General features: G+C 36.5%; 2 protein-coding genes across 3 annotated transcripts in view; both read right to left on the reverse strand.

Moving 5' to 3' along the window:
* Positions 1-1,711, reverse strand: part of LOC102605510 (ethylene-responsive transcription factor ERF114-like) — a 6,335-nt gene extending 4,624 nt beyond the window's left edge. The window contains exon 1 of the mRNA XM_015308358.1: positions 1,626-1,711. Within this exon, the coding sequence (XP_015163844.1) occupies positions 1,626-1,711 (86 nt within the window). The remainder of the gene's footprint in view (positions 1-1,625) is intronic.
* LOC102592668 (uncharacterized) lies at positions 1,268-12,006 on the reverse strand. Of its 2 annotated transcripts, none has more exons than XM_006346569.2 (7): positions 11,788-12,006; positions 6,841-7,360; positions 6,547-6,703; positions 5,908-5,952; positions 5,554-5,719; positions 4,276-4,646; positions 1,268-2,158 (listed from the first exon to the last, which is right to left on the reverse strand). In XM_006346569.2, the coding sequence occupies exons 1-7, from the start codon at positions 11,965-11,967 to the stop codon at positions 1,840-1,842; spliced, it is 1,758 nt and encodes a 585-aa protein (XP_006346631.1). In that variant the 5' UTR covers positions 11,968-12,006; the 3' UTR covers positions 1,268-1,839. The 2 variants fall into 2 exon arrangements, with proteins under 2 accessions (XP_006346631.1, XP_006346630.1); XM_006346568.2 differs by having other exon boundaries at positions 4,276-4,649.
* Positions 12,007-12,225: the final 219 nt, after the last annotated feature.

The following is a 12,225-nucleotide window of genomic DNA, read 5'->3' on the forward strand; positions in this document are numbered from 1 at the left end:
TATATATATATATTTGTTATTATTTTATTTTAAGCCACCTTCACTGGTAGGGAATTAGGCAGACCCCTACCTCGTATATTTATTAATTAGAATCCAATAGCAAAATACATGAGGGAGAGGTATGTGGTGGAGAAAAGCAAACAAACCTCGTGTAAAAAAAAAGAAAAAAAGGATTTAATTAGTAGCATTGGTAGTGTAAAGAATTTTTATGTTATATTAATAATTGATTATTTACTGCATTTTTCAAGTTACTAAATTAAAACAAGTAGCATGTACTTGTTATTGTAGGTTATGCTAGTGTGATGGTATAAAAACTATATAAATTAGAGAGAATTCCACCTTTTATATAAATTTCAACTCCTTTCTTGCATCCCCATGGTCAAATGGTGGAAGAGGACCTAACCTCTACTTTTTCATTTCATGTACTATTTTTTAAATAGATACAAAAAAAAAACGATATTTTTTTCATTCCTCAATTGGATGAGTGTAACTTATCGATCAAACTACATGTTGTATTATAATTAGAATGAAGACATATAGACTTTCATGCAAATGACAAAACGATAAAACATTGCTTATTATTTATAGTGCACCATTTCATTTTTTCTTTTGGGGTAATTAATCCTCTCCTATAAGAATCTTGAGAAGAAATACTGATTATTTTTATAGGTAGTAGATAACAATAACAACCACTTTGAATTCAATGGCGTATTTCGTTTAACATATATACAACTCCACCTTTACATATATATGAAAAAGAACACTTAAAACCCCCAAAGGGAAAACAATTTACAAGTGGCCACGGCTACCCCGTACTCTCATACCCCTGTTTTTAACAACTAATGCGCATTTACAACTTGATACCATCAAAATATATATACACTCTAATGGTATCAAAGAGGAAGACCCAATGCTTTATTGAAAACACTATTCACTTACGCCTTGATATCATTAGAGTATGGTGTCAAGGAGGAACATACAATGTTTCCTGCTTGATACCATCAGAGTATCAATACCCTAATGATAAACCCATATACATGTGCTACAGGCTCCATGTAAGTCAATTAGAGACTACATGACAACTCTACTCTTCTCTTTGCCAATTCTCGATTCTACTTTGACAAACTGGTTTTTCTATAGTAATCCTAAAGTGCAATCAAATATGTTTGAACTGATGAGCAAAACAAAATAGTCTTTCCTTCGCTCGCATTGAACAGAAGAAGAAAAGAAAATAGGGAGCAATTTCCCTCAAGCCCTGAAAGCATAATTGACTACAAAAACCTCCCTCAATTCAGAAGCAACTGAAGAAAGAACAGTTTATGATTGCGAAAATGGATTCTTAAAACAGGACTCTTACGAAATATTAGCACAAATGTGATGTGTAGGCCAAGGACAGAACAGTAGCTATGTGAAAGCCACTGTCTCTAATCCATTGCTAGAACATCAGACTTTGACACAGGAAATGTTGCACTAAATACAACGAAGTTCAAAACTTTAGAGTCTATTAAAGGCATTCCTATTTGCTAAGAGAGTTGAATGTCTCCAAGTTTTCATCATAGATAACCTTTACATGGAGTGGATTCTGAAGGCTTCAATAGCCTCTAGATCCAATCAAACTCAAAAACTGTTTCAGCTGCCTGGACGTAGAATTATGCCAAGCGCAAAGCTGATACTCAACAGCATTTCCCTTCTGGTTTCCCCTCATAATCATCTCAGTACCACACACCAGGCCCATGAGTTTCTTTTGGCGTAAGGCATCGAGACATACGCTTCTACGAGACAAAATTCCCCAGACATATGGGGAAAATGACTGGGAATAGTAATGCCTCTCTCAGCAACTCAAATGATTTTGTGCAACCCAATGTTCAAATCAGAAGATATAGAAATGAGGAGCGGGACCGCATGATGCCAAATAGCTTTGAAGACTCGCTTTTGGTGGGCTTTAATGGACTGAGAAGGTTTGTGTGAATTGTACCTTATGTCAAAAATGTGGATGACTGGATCAACCGACCCAGATGTTATGTACAAGCCATCAGGTGACCAAGCCTGGTTTATGAGAGCCGACTGTGAGTCACTACTTTCTTGCTTCCACCCAAAGGCCTGGACCTCTGTCTGCCTCAATCTAAAATCAAATAAGCGAAGCTGCCTCTCTATAGTCCTGCATTATAAACATGCAGTCAGAGAATTTTTTTGACAAAGGTAGCAGTTTTGTGTATTAATCTTCAACACTAAAGGCTGGGATCCCAAATTTACATCATGGAGCTACATACAGTTGCGAGTACTCAAAACAAAACAAAACTAGAACCTACTTCAACTTACAAAGAACCTAGGATATCTATAACAACTATAGGATCATCTACATACTCCAAACTGCACCAATAGCAAAAAGTGATTATGCAATTCATTTTGATCCTGTGTAAGGGACTACTAATACTCTCAAAGCATCTCATATTTCTTTCCTTCCATATGGTCCACCAAATCACTGCTGGGATAATTCTCCATCTGCTTTGGTCTGTACTGCCACTGCCTTCAGTGTTCCAGCTTTCTATAGCCTGACTTGCCCTTTGTGGCATGGTCCAGCTTATGCCCCTGAAGCTGGTAAATAAGTGCCACAATTGTCTGACCACCTTGCAATGAAGAAACAGATGGTTGATTGTCTCTGCCTGTAGCTCACAAAAAAAACATCTAGGACACATATGTATTCCCCTCTTCATTAGATTCTCCTGTGTTAGTACCGCCTCTTTAACTACCAAGATTCTCCTGTGTTAGATTAAGCAAAATGTGACTAAGCAAGTATATTCCCTCAAAAGACACATTTGTGCTTAAATACTACCTAGTGCAAGATGATGTTTCCAAGTGTATTAATATCACAAACAGAACTAATCAAGATTGCAAGATTAAAGAAGCTTGGTACTTGTATTTTAAAAATATAAAGGAAAAAAAATCATCACAATACAAGAATGAACCTTGAGAACCTGCACTAATCTCACCATGTTTTCTCCATATAAGGCCATAATCCCCAGCTTTTCGGAGGTTTCCTAGCATTCCTAAAGCAATCCGGGATGATCACGGTTTTGATCAATTCGTTCTGCTTCTCTTGACTAAAGTATGGATCCTTATTAAATGCCAGAATTCACAGTACTAATAAATGCCTCTGCACCAGTAGGTCTAAGATAAAAGGATTGTCTAATAGATTGAGGCTTCCAACATAAAGCACTATATCTTCCTTCCCCTCCATCTTAATTACACCAATTTCTCCTCAGACCACTTGCATTTCAGAAGAATCTGGCTCTTGATTTAGTTCATAGCATCACATTCTTTCCTTGCTTTGCATAGAATCCATTTAAATGATGGTTTGAACTTCTGATCCTGCTTCAACTGAAAGATCGCAACTCAGCCATTAACATGATAGAACCATCCACATATATTACTATGGCCACCCTCATTCTACTAACTGATCCCTTCAACCCCAAAGGTTGAAGATCTTATCACTGTCAAGGCTACTATATGATTGGTTTTTTTTCTGGATTGGTTCTTACTATTCATTACAATTTGGGGAAGTGACAAAAAACAAATAAGGAAAACAGTATTGCTGTGCAGTTTGGTTCTGCCGTAGAAAACTTCAAACGTTTAAATATGATCATGTTCATTCCTGTGACTACATCAAAACCAGAAGCATGTCTTAATTCTATGCTTAATAGAATAGCTTTGCAGCAAAAAGAACTCCTGGTTCTTATATCCATTTCACGTCTCAGCATTGGCATTGGATGGAAAATTTCCCCTCAATGATTCAGAAATATAAAACTTTTTGGCATTAGAACTTATGTTCCTTCAACAATTTAGGACACACTGCAGTGAGGATCTCAAATTACACATTTATGCAATGACTCAAAACAACCAAATACAGTACAACAACTACTACTACAGTTATACCTCAATCCCAAGCAAATTGGGGTCAGCACTCAAAACAACCAAATAGACTACAGTATTAGATACTCCTATAAATTATAACCAAATCATTGCTGGTCACAAGTGCTATATCTTTTTAAAATACTTAAGGACCAATTTACTAGAGTTTACAAGAGACTCTGGGGACGTTTGATACTGTATATCTCACGAAAACAAATAGTTTTGCCGAGTGCACATTATTCTAAATAAAAATAATTGCAAGAAAAGTGGAACTTTTGTACGAGGAAGGACTGGTAACATAGCTAGGAATCAGTATGTAAAAAATGCACCTAAAGATCATAGAAAAGACTGCATCAGAAACTTTACCCTGTCTGAACCATAAAGAGATTGAAGTCGCATGGATTAGGTAGAACACTCATGCATTTATTTTCTATTTGATGCTTGTATTCTGCTCTTTGAGCTAGCAAATCAAATCCAATGATCCGCTTGTCAGCTCCAGCAGACAGCACAACTTTCTTATGCTGTAAACCGGCAACTCCCATCACTGCAGAAGAATGCAAACTTCTATGCAATGCTTTAGGTTTCCATGAATTTTCTCCATCTTTATTGCTCCACATGATAGCTGCATGATCACTACCACCAGTAACAAACTGGATATCTTCCCACGGCATGAAGATTATATTGTTGATTATCCCTTTAACATGAGGCTTCTCCTCCAAGAAACTTACACGCATCTTCTGCTGATAAAAAGCACATGAGTACATAACAGGTATAAAATCAAAGTAATATTTGATGCGATAGGATGCCTGATGTGCTTTGAATGCTACATACCTGAGGTTGAAATACTACATACCTAAGCATCAACAACTTCAAAAGCTGGACAGAGATTTTTTTTAATGAGGGATTGATTTTTAGAGTGGAGACGACAGGTAAACAATGCAATTGTAGCTAAAAGACCTTAGTTTAGTTTAGTCAGGGGAACCTATGAGTACGAGGGTTAGCTGAAGCCTCTAACATGATGGTTATCAGAAGAAAACGAAAACATCATATTGAGCCTGTTAATCATCATGAAAGGTACTTCCATGTGTACGGAATATTATGGACAAGAACATAATAAGAGAACAACTAACAATATAAGTACTTTCATCCTCTTTAATGAACAAGTAAAAATGTAAGTATTTCAATCCTCTTTTACGGCTCAAATGAAAAACAATACAAGTACTTTAATTTATCAGGTTATAGACCATTTATTCAAGGAATCAGAGGACCTCCTCATCCTATCCTACAGCTTTCCATCAGAAAGACCTGTGATCTGGGCTCATATATCCATTAAACCACTACCACAAACCTTGCATAACTTACTATCCCAAAGTTAATAAAGTGAAAGTGGATTAATATACTGTTGTCTATATCAGTTTCAAAAATAAAAATAAATAAATAAATATATATATATATATGTATATATATATATATATATATACTGCTCATACTGCTCTGTCTATATGAAATCAATCATAATGCAACTCAATCCAGAGGACTTAGCACACGCACATGTATACATACTGTTTCATTCAAGTAGGTTTTACAGTCCTATGAGCTTTGGCATATAATCTGGGGGAGTTAATCTCAGACTTAAGCCTTTACCTCTTTTCCTTTGTTAAGATTCAAGATTGAAATTTGAGAATCCCCGCCATCAGCACTATAAACTGAAAAGAGACTATCGCCTTCCGGATGCCAGGCTACATCTTCTGGCCATCTTCTATGCTTGGACGAAAGGCAATCAGTGGAACTAAGAAGATTAGCAGTTGACCTGATTATCCAAAAATAAATAAATTAGGTAACTCAAAATCATCAGAACACAAACATATGGTAAAACAATAAAATTAGCATTTAAAAGTTATTGTTGCCTGAAGTAGGATTGCCTTCCAAAATATAATCTCATAAAGGAAAGATATACTGATACGACTAAAAAAATTAACTTTTGAAGTTCTAACATACCCTCTGCCATGTACCTGCCATAAGTTGACAAGCCCGTCCAACGCACTGCATATTCAAGGGTAACCTAAATTAGCATTCAGGATAAAATAAAGCTATATGGAAAACCGAAAACCCACTTGCATTCTATGCCAGATGCTCAAAAATGCCAAGGAAAGAGAAAAAAATACAACTAAACTGGGCCTTAGTCAAGAGAAAGTGAAGTGCAGTGGTTATTACATCAAGGAAAAGAAATCAGCTAGTCTTAACAAATTAAAAGATACTATCAGCAGGAAAGACAGACTGCAATTGAGGAATCAAATAATAGCTTCGTGATGAACACTTGAGATTGACAGCAGGATCTAAAGGATGTACCGGAAAAGTGGAAGCTCTACTAGGATAAAGCTGCAATCATGAATCTACATTATATTTGCTTTCCTAAAAATGCTATGTCGAGGAATGCAATTAAGCTCAAGCACAATTCCCCATAGAGAGGTGGGAGAAGGAAACGGACAACCTTTTTCACTAAGTGTGTCCATTGACAAATCAGTGACAACTCCAGAAGAAAGGAATGAAATGCATCCATAGTCAAATTGTCATTTAGCATGAGTGCATGACCTTTACACACTCTTAAGCACTGTGTAAGTCCTGATAAAAAATTACCTGCTTGCAAAAAGTTGATCATTTGTAGGACATGAAATAATTGTTCTCAGCTTTCTCTTGTGTTGACTAGATATGACACAGGACGTCTGGCAGCGTACCATGCTTGCTGAAGAGTAACTACCTATCAATGGTATCAGCTCTCTATGCTCTTTCTGCTCTGTATTTAGAAAGCAAACATGATAAATATATGCGTCAGTTGGTAACTTTCATATCAAAAAGGCTTTCGCCTTACATGCTACTACCAGTGATCAATAATAACTACCAGAATATTTCATGATATAACTACAACATTACCAAACTTCCTTTTTGTTCCTTTAGGCTGAAGTTCCGAAGCTTCCTTCTCCGGCATTCTGTGACTTTTATCTGCTTTTAACTTTGTCATACTAGTGACATGAGGAAATCCTGATCCACCGGCCTGAGAATCAGAAGCACTTGAGATTTTAGGACCAGATTCTATAATCTTCAAAGGTTGAGATACTCTTGGTTTCACATCGGGAATGACAAGTGGTGGTTTCCCCTGGGGCACACTGCGAGAACTATTATCATTTCTCTGGAAAGGGCTTGCCATTTTCCGATCTGGCACTGGAGAATTCCTAAGCGGTTGATTGCTGTCTTGGCTACGATGTCGTTTAGATTCAGACAAACTATGAAAAGGGCCCCCATTTATCTGAATGGGACTTGTGGATCTTCTTTTGGATGTCACTGGACTTGCCCCGTTCCCACGGGAGCTTGTGGATGCTGCTATGTTCTCTCGGCCCCGAATACGAGCTAATTTCAGCTGTGTCTCCTCTAGCCTAATTTCTGCTTGATCGTACTGCACAACTCATCCAAAAAAGGAAAAAATGGGGATGTCAATTTTGCTCCAAAGAAGTACAAGAATGACTCTGTAAAGAAACAAAAATGTGAAAAGTAAATCATCCTCCAGGTTGCATCTAACATTCCATACATCCTGCTGAATTTAATGCTTCAGTGAACTGCAAATTTAATAAGAAAATGAACTGCTAATCTACAAGCAATTCTGTATCACTAAAATAACTTTAGCTCCTATTTGGATCTCTTGAGGAAGGCACAAGATCAATGAAAGCTATTTACTCATCCAAATTATGCTTAGATATCTGTGTCGATGCGTGTAAGAGAACAGTACCAAAAAAGGTATCATGCAAGAAGGAAGCATGCAACTGCCAAAAACAGGTGTAAAGCAAACACCCCAGAACGTGACATTCGAGTATAAAAAGTCAATGCAGTTGTTAGACATCCCACAGCAGTTACCAGACACATCAGTGACTATAGTATTCAAAACAGCCAGCTCATAGTCCATCAAAAATCCTTAAAATGTCACCATTTGCCTCAAAGGTTGCATTAGGTCACATGTTTACAACTGATATCAACAAAAAGTTGAAGAATCTGAGTTTTTTTAATCAAGAAGTTTGTAAACAAAGAAAGAAATGATTTCGGCATGAATTTCTTGATTATTCCATCCAGTAGATCTAAATAGTGTTTACAAGAAATTTCAAAAAAAGGAAAAGAAAGCATTTCCTATTCCTAATTATACAATTACAACCTGCGGGAATTTTAAACCTTTCCTATATTTACAAAGATTCTTTCTATACTTATTATTTCCTAATATTGACATGCTTAAAATAGTTGAGGAGACTACTATAGCTGACAACCACTAAATGTTGCCTCTCTCTCCTAATATCTACTTGAACTTGGGAATGGAAGGAAGTTTATGGACAGCTTTTACATTTTCTAAATATAGTATCTAGCAATTGCACCTAACTTTACTGGAAACTTGTACCAATAGAAGACAAAACAACCAACAAATGAGTGTAATAACATGTTGTATAAACCCTTCCCTTTGAAACATCCAGCTAACAAGTGTACAACTGCTACACCCTTGCTTCTTGCCTTATCTTACTTAGTAAAGCAACCTTTCACACTAGGCGCTTGCCAGCTTCAGAATATCGACTCATGTGGTCAACTTCTGATTCCGCTTTTCTAAAGAGAAGTGAGCTGCCATAGCTATAGCAATGGGAGGGCCCCAGCAGAGAGAAAAGTCGGAATAACGAGCGCTCCGCCCACCAAGCGGGGGGCGGGAGCAGCATCTAAATGCCGTATTAACCCCAAGGAAGGACAAAAATAAACATGACAATTATATATTTACCCAAATTATAGTCCTTGCTGAGGACATGCTTTCCACCTTATCAAAGTTATCATATTTTTCACAAGGTCAACTACTCCACTCGAAAAAAATTGGTAAGAAGGGATTCTTAAATTAGATAACAAATTCCAAAGCAAACAGATTTGAGAAATTATTGGGAATACAATCAAGCCAAATAGAGAAGTCTTGCAACAGTCCAAAAATAACTTCCCCATATCAGTGAACCAAAAAAAATGGCAACTCTCTGGACTTAATTGACTGGATATATCACAATTAATTTATTTGCATATCATCCCATAATGAAAATCCAATAGGCTGGTATGGGAAGTAAGTAGCTTCAAGATAAATTAAAAGGTACAAACTTTAAACTCTCTTTGCACTCGAGAAACAGAAAAATTTAAAAGAAGGTAAAGATGGGGAATGTAATTAATGCTCCGAAATAAAGAGAAAGACTTTGTAATAAAACAAACATGTATACATAAAGGCTGCGGGTTCCCTTGTCATCAAAAAATAAAAAGGTAAATTGTTTCCCAGTAACAGTCCACATTCAACGCACATCCTTTGGTGAATTAAATGCTAGTTAGTGTAAGTTGAGAGGTAATTATAAGAAAGTAGAAATGTACTGTATCGCTCTAAATCCAATTATGAGGTCCAATGACTTAGGTTTCAAGATGGGTCTCTCACAGGCACTAGCTAAATAAAAGTTTTTTACTCAGTAATCATTTAATTTAATGTTTACATATGTATCTCAATGTGTACAATGTGCCAGTAAGAAAAGGTATCACAGATCCTTCTCAGCAAGAGGGAAACTTGCAACTGCCAAAAATGAGGAAAGAAAGCACAAAGAATCCACAATTCACATTCATGTATCTTTGTTAGCAACATTGAGCCGAGGGTTTATTGGAAACAACCTCTTTAACTTCTCAAGGAAGGGGTAAGATCTGCGTACACACTACCCTCCCCAAACCCCGGGACTCTACATTTGGGATTACATAGGGTTTGTTGTTGTTGTTGTATATATGACAGCAAAACTATTGGATGTCAGCACTGTTACTGCACTGATTAATGACTTAAGTATCCAAAATAACAGCCACCTCATTTTCAAGTTGACGTCCTCAACATGTCATTGTTTGCCTTAAAGGTGCATTGGTTCACATAATATCATATGTGAACTGTACTCTATTTCATCTGATTAAATGTCATAGAGACTGTTACATATCGTTACTACTAAACATTACCTTGATTCTTTATCCTCTAAAGTCCTTATACCTATTTTACTGAACCACTTGTAAAAATGTCAAAAAAGTCTCTAGATTTTGCAAATATAGTATCTCGCAATTAGACCTATTTTACTGGACCACTTGTTACCAAGGGAAGACGAGACGTCCAACTAATGAGTGTATTAGCATGTCTATTAACCCCAAAAGGAGAAGATACAAACAGAAACGACAACTAGGATTTTACCCTAATTATTGTCCTTACGGATATATCCTCTCCACCTTATTCAAATTGCCATGTTGTGCACAACAATAAATGCAAAACTTTGTTAAGAAGGGATTCTTAATATCAGATCACTAATGCAATCCAATGAATAATACACCAACTCAGATTCGAGAAATAAGTAGGAATCAAGCAACTTAAATGGGCTAACATGCTCACAATCCAACTCATAGCATTCACAATATTCACACTCAAATAGAGAAAGCTAACTTTCTTCCGATTAAGCTCGGTTATCGCGGGACATTTATTTGCAATTCAGAACACGGCAGATTAGAAGAGCAACCCAAAAAGGGAAAGATGAGGGGCAGCGGCTCACCGATAATAAGAACTCACATTCTTGTCCTGACAAATGACCAACCTGTTAAGGCATCTTTCTCGATGACCATCCTCTCTCATTCCAGTTCTTTTCTCTTTTCTTAGGGGCAAGCTCATTTTTATTCCCTCGATATGGCCAGGTGTAAAGCAACTTCACGATCCAATGAATTCCCTAAAATCGGATGACACAATGTGAACTAGAATAGGATGATTCATCCAGGTAACAACAGGCTCCAATCGAAAGGAACGGCGCATATGCTAGAAAGACGTCTAGGCAAGCCTTTCTTTATGATCATATGGATCGCTTTTCGTGACTTCTCTTTCCATAGGCATAAATTGCAGTCTAACCAGCTTTCTAATTTTAGGGGAAGAAGAATCAGTCTTTTGATCCTCCTCAAGCCTATTCTTGTCTTTCGAATTAAGCTTCCGATTTAGTTGGTGCAGCTGCTGAAAGATCATTTGACACTAGATAGAAAATGTTTTCAATCGAAGCTCTTGAACCTATTCGAAAGTCACTTTAGGATTCGGATTCCTATCCGGTTGATGTTCCGACATCCCGAACCGAGGTGGCTCTAAACTCAAGTTGCCTACCTCTCTTGTTACAGAGAGAGGACAGTCGTCACAACATGAAGGCTTTAAAAGAGACTTCTTTCAAATTCACTTGCCCTAGAACCTACTTTTTATTGATATTGATCTAGAATCAGCTAGTCCTAATTTTTTTATTATTACTCCTAGCCAGAGAAATTAAACTAATCTTGATACCAAGGAACCTATCAAAACACCTAGCTTTAAGCAAAAGAATTCTCATTAGAGCTACCATAGAAACTATTACCTCGATTTGGATAGTAAAGGAAGAACTTAGGACTTGGGGATTTACCCTATAACTCCAACCCCTAGCATTCCAATTAAAACTCAAAAGAGATGGAACTAAACATACTTAGTCCCCTTTCCCCTTTCCCCTTTCAAGAAAACTAGAAGGAATGCAACTACTCAAACTAAATCCCGAGAGAAAATGAAAGATTAGTGAGGTAAGGTCTATAGAATGTAAAGCAGAAGGCTTGAACAGAAATGAAACAGTAAAAAGTGCATTTTTTAGCACCATTTCTCTTGATTCGACTATAATTTACAAGTAATTAATTTCAAACAAATATACATATATGCCTCAAAGAAGCAATAACTGCAATTCATTTATCAAAATCATCAACTTCAAATTCTAGATCGGATGAATGAAGTACTAACAATAACGGGGCAAAAAAAAAAAGTACCTGAGATTTATAATAGGTGATGCGTTGTCGAAGATGTTCAACTTCCTTTGTGCGATGTTCAATGAGAGCGATAAGTGCTTCTTCTTGCTCCATTCTATCTTGCTCTTCCATTCTTCTTCCATTCGAATTCAGTTTTTCTTCTTCTCCGTTTACAGTTTTGGGGTTCGGAGGTTTATTCATTTTCACGATATGGCTGTTTAGCGGTCGCTCTGTGTCTGTCTTTTCAATAATCCCTATAAATATTTTATATTTATATATACTAATCTTTGTGTTCACTTTTAATTGTTATGTTGCGTTTTTCGAAAGTCAATTTGACTAATTTTTTAAGTTAAATTAGATTACATATTTTAAATAAAAAAATTATATATTCAAAAACTATAGAAAAAGTATTATAACTTTCAATTTTTTGCATATTAATAAGATAAAAAAAATACATAG

This window comes from Solanum tuberosum, unplaced genomic scaffold (genome assembly GCF_000226075.1).
Source record: "Solanum tuberosum cultivar DM 1-3 516 R44 unplaced genomic scaffold, SolTub_3.0 scf00078, whole genome shotgun sequence".
NCBI classification, from domain to species: Eukaryota; Viridiplantae; Streptophyta; class Magnoliopsida; order Solanales; family Solanaceae; genus Solanum; species Solanum tuberosum.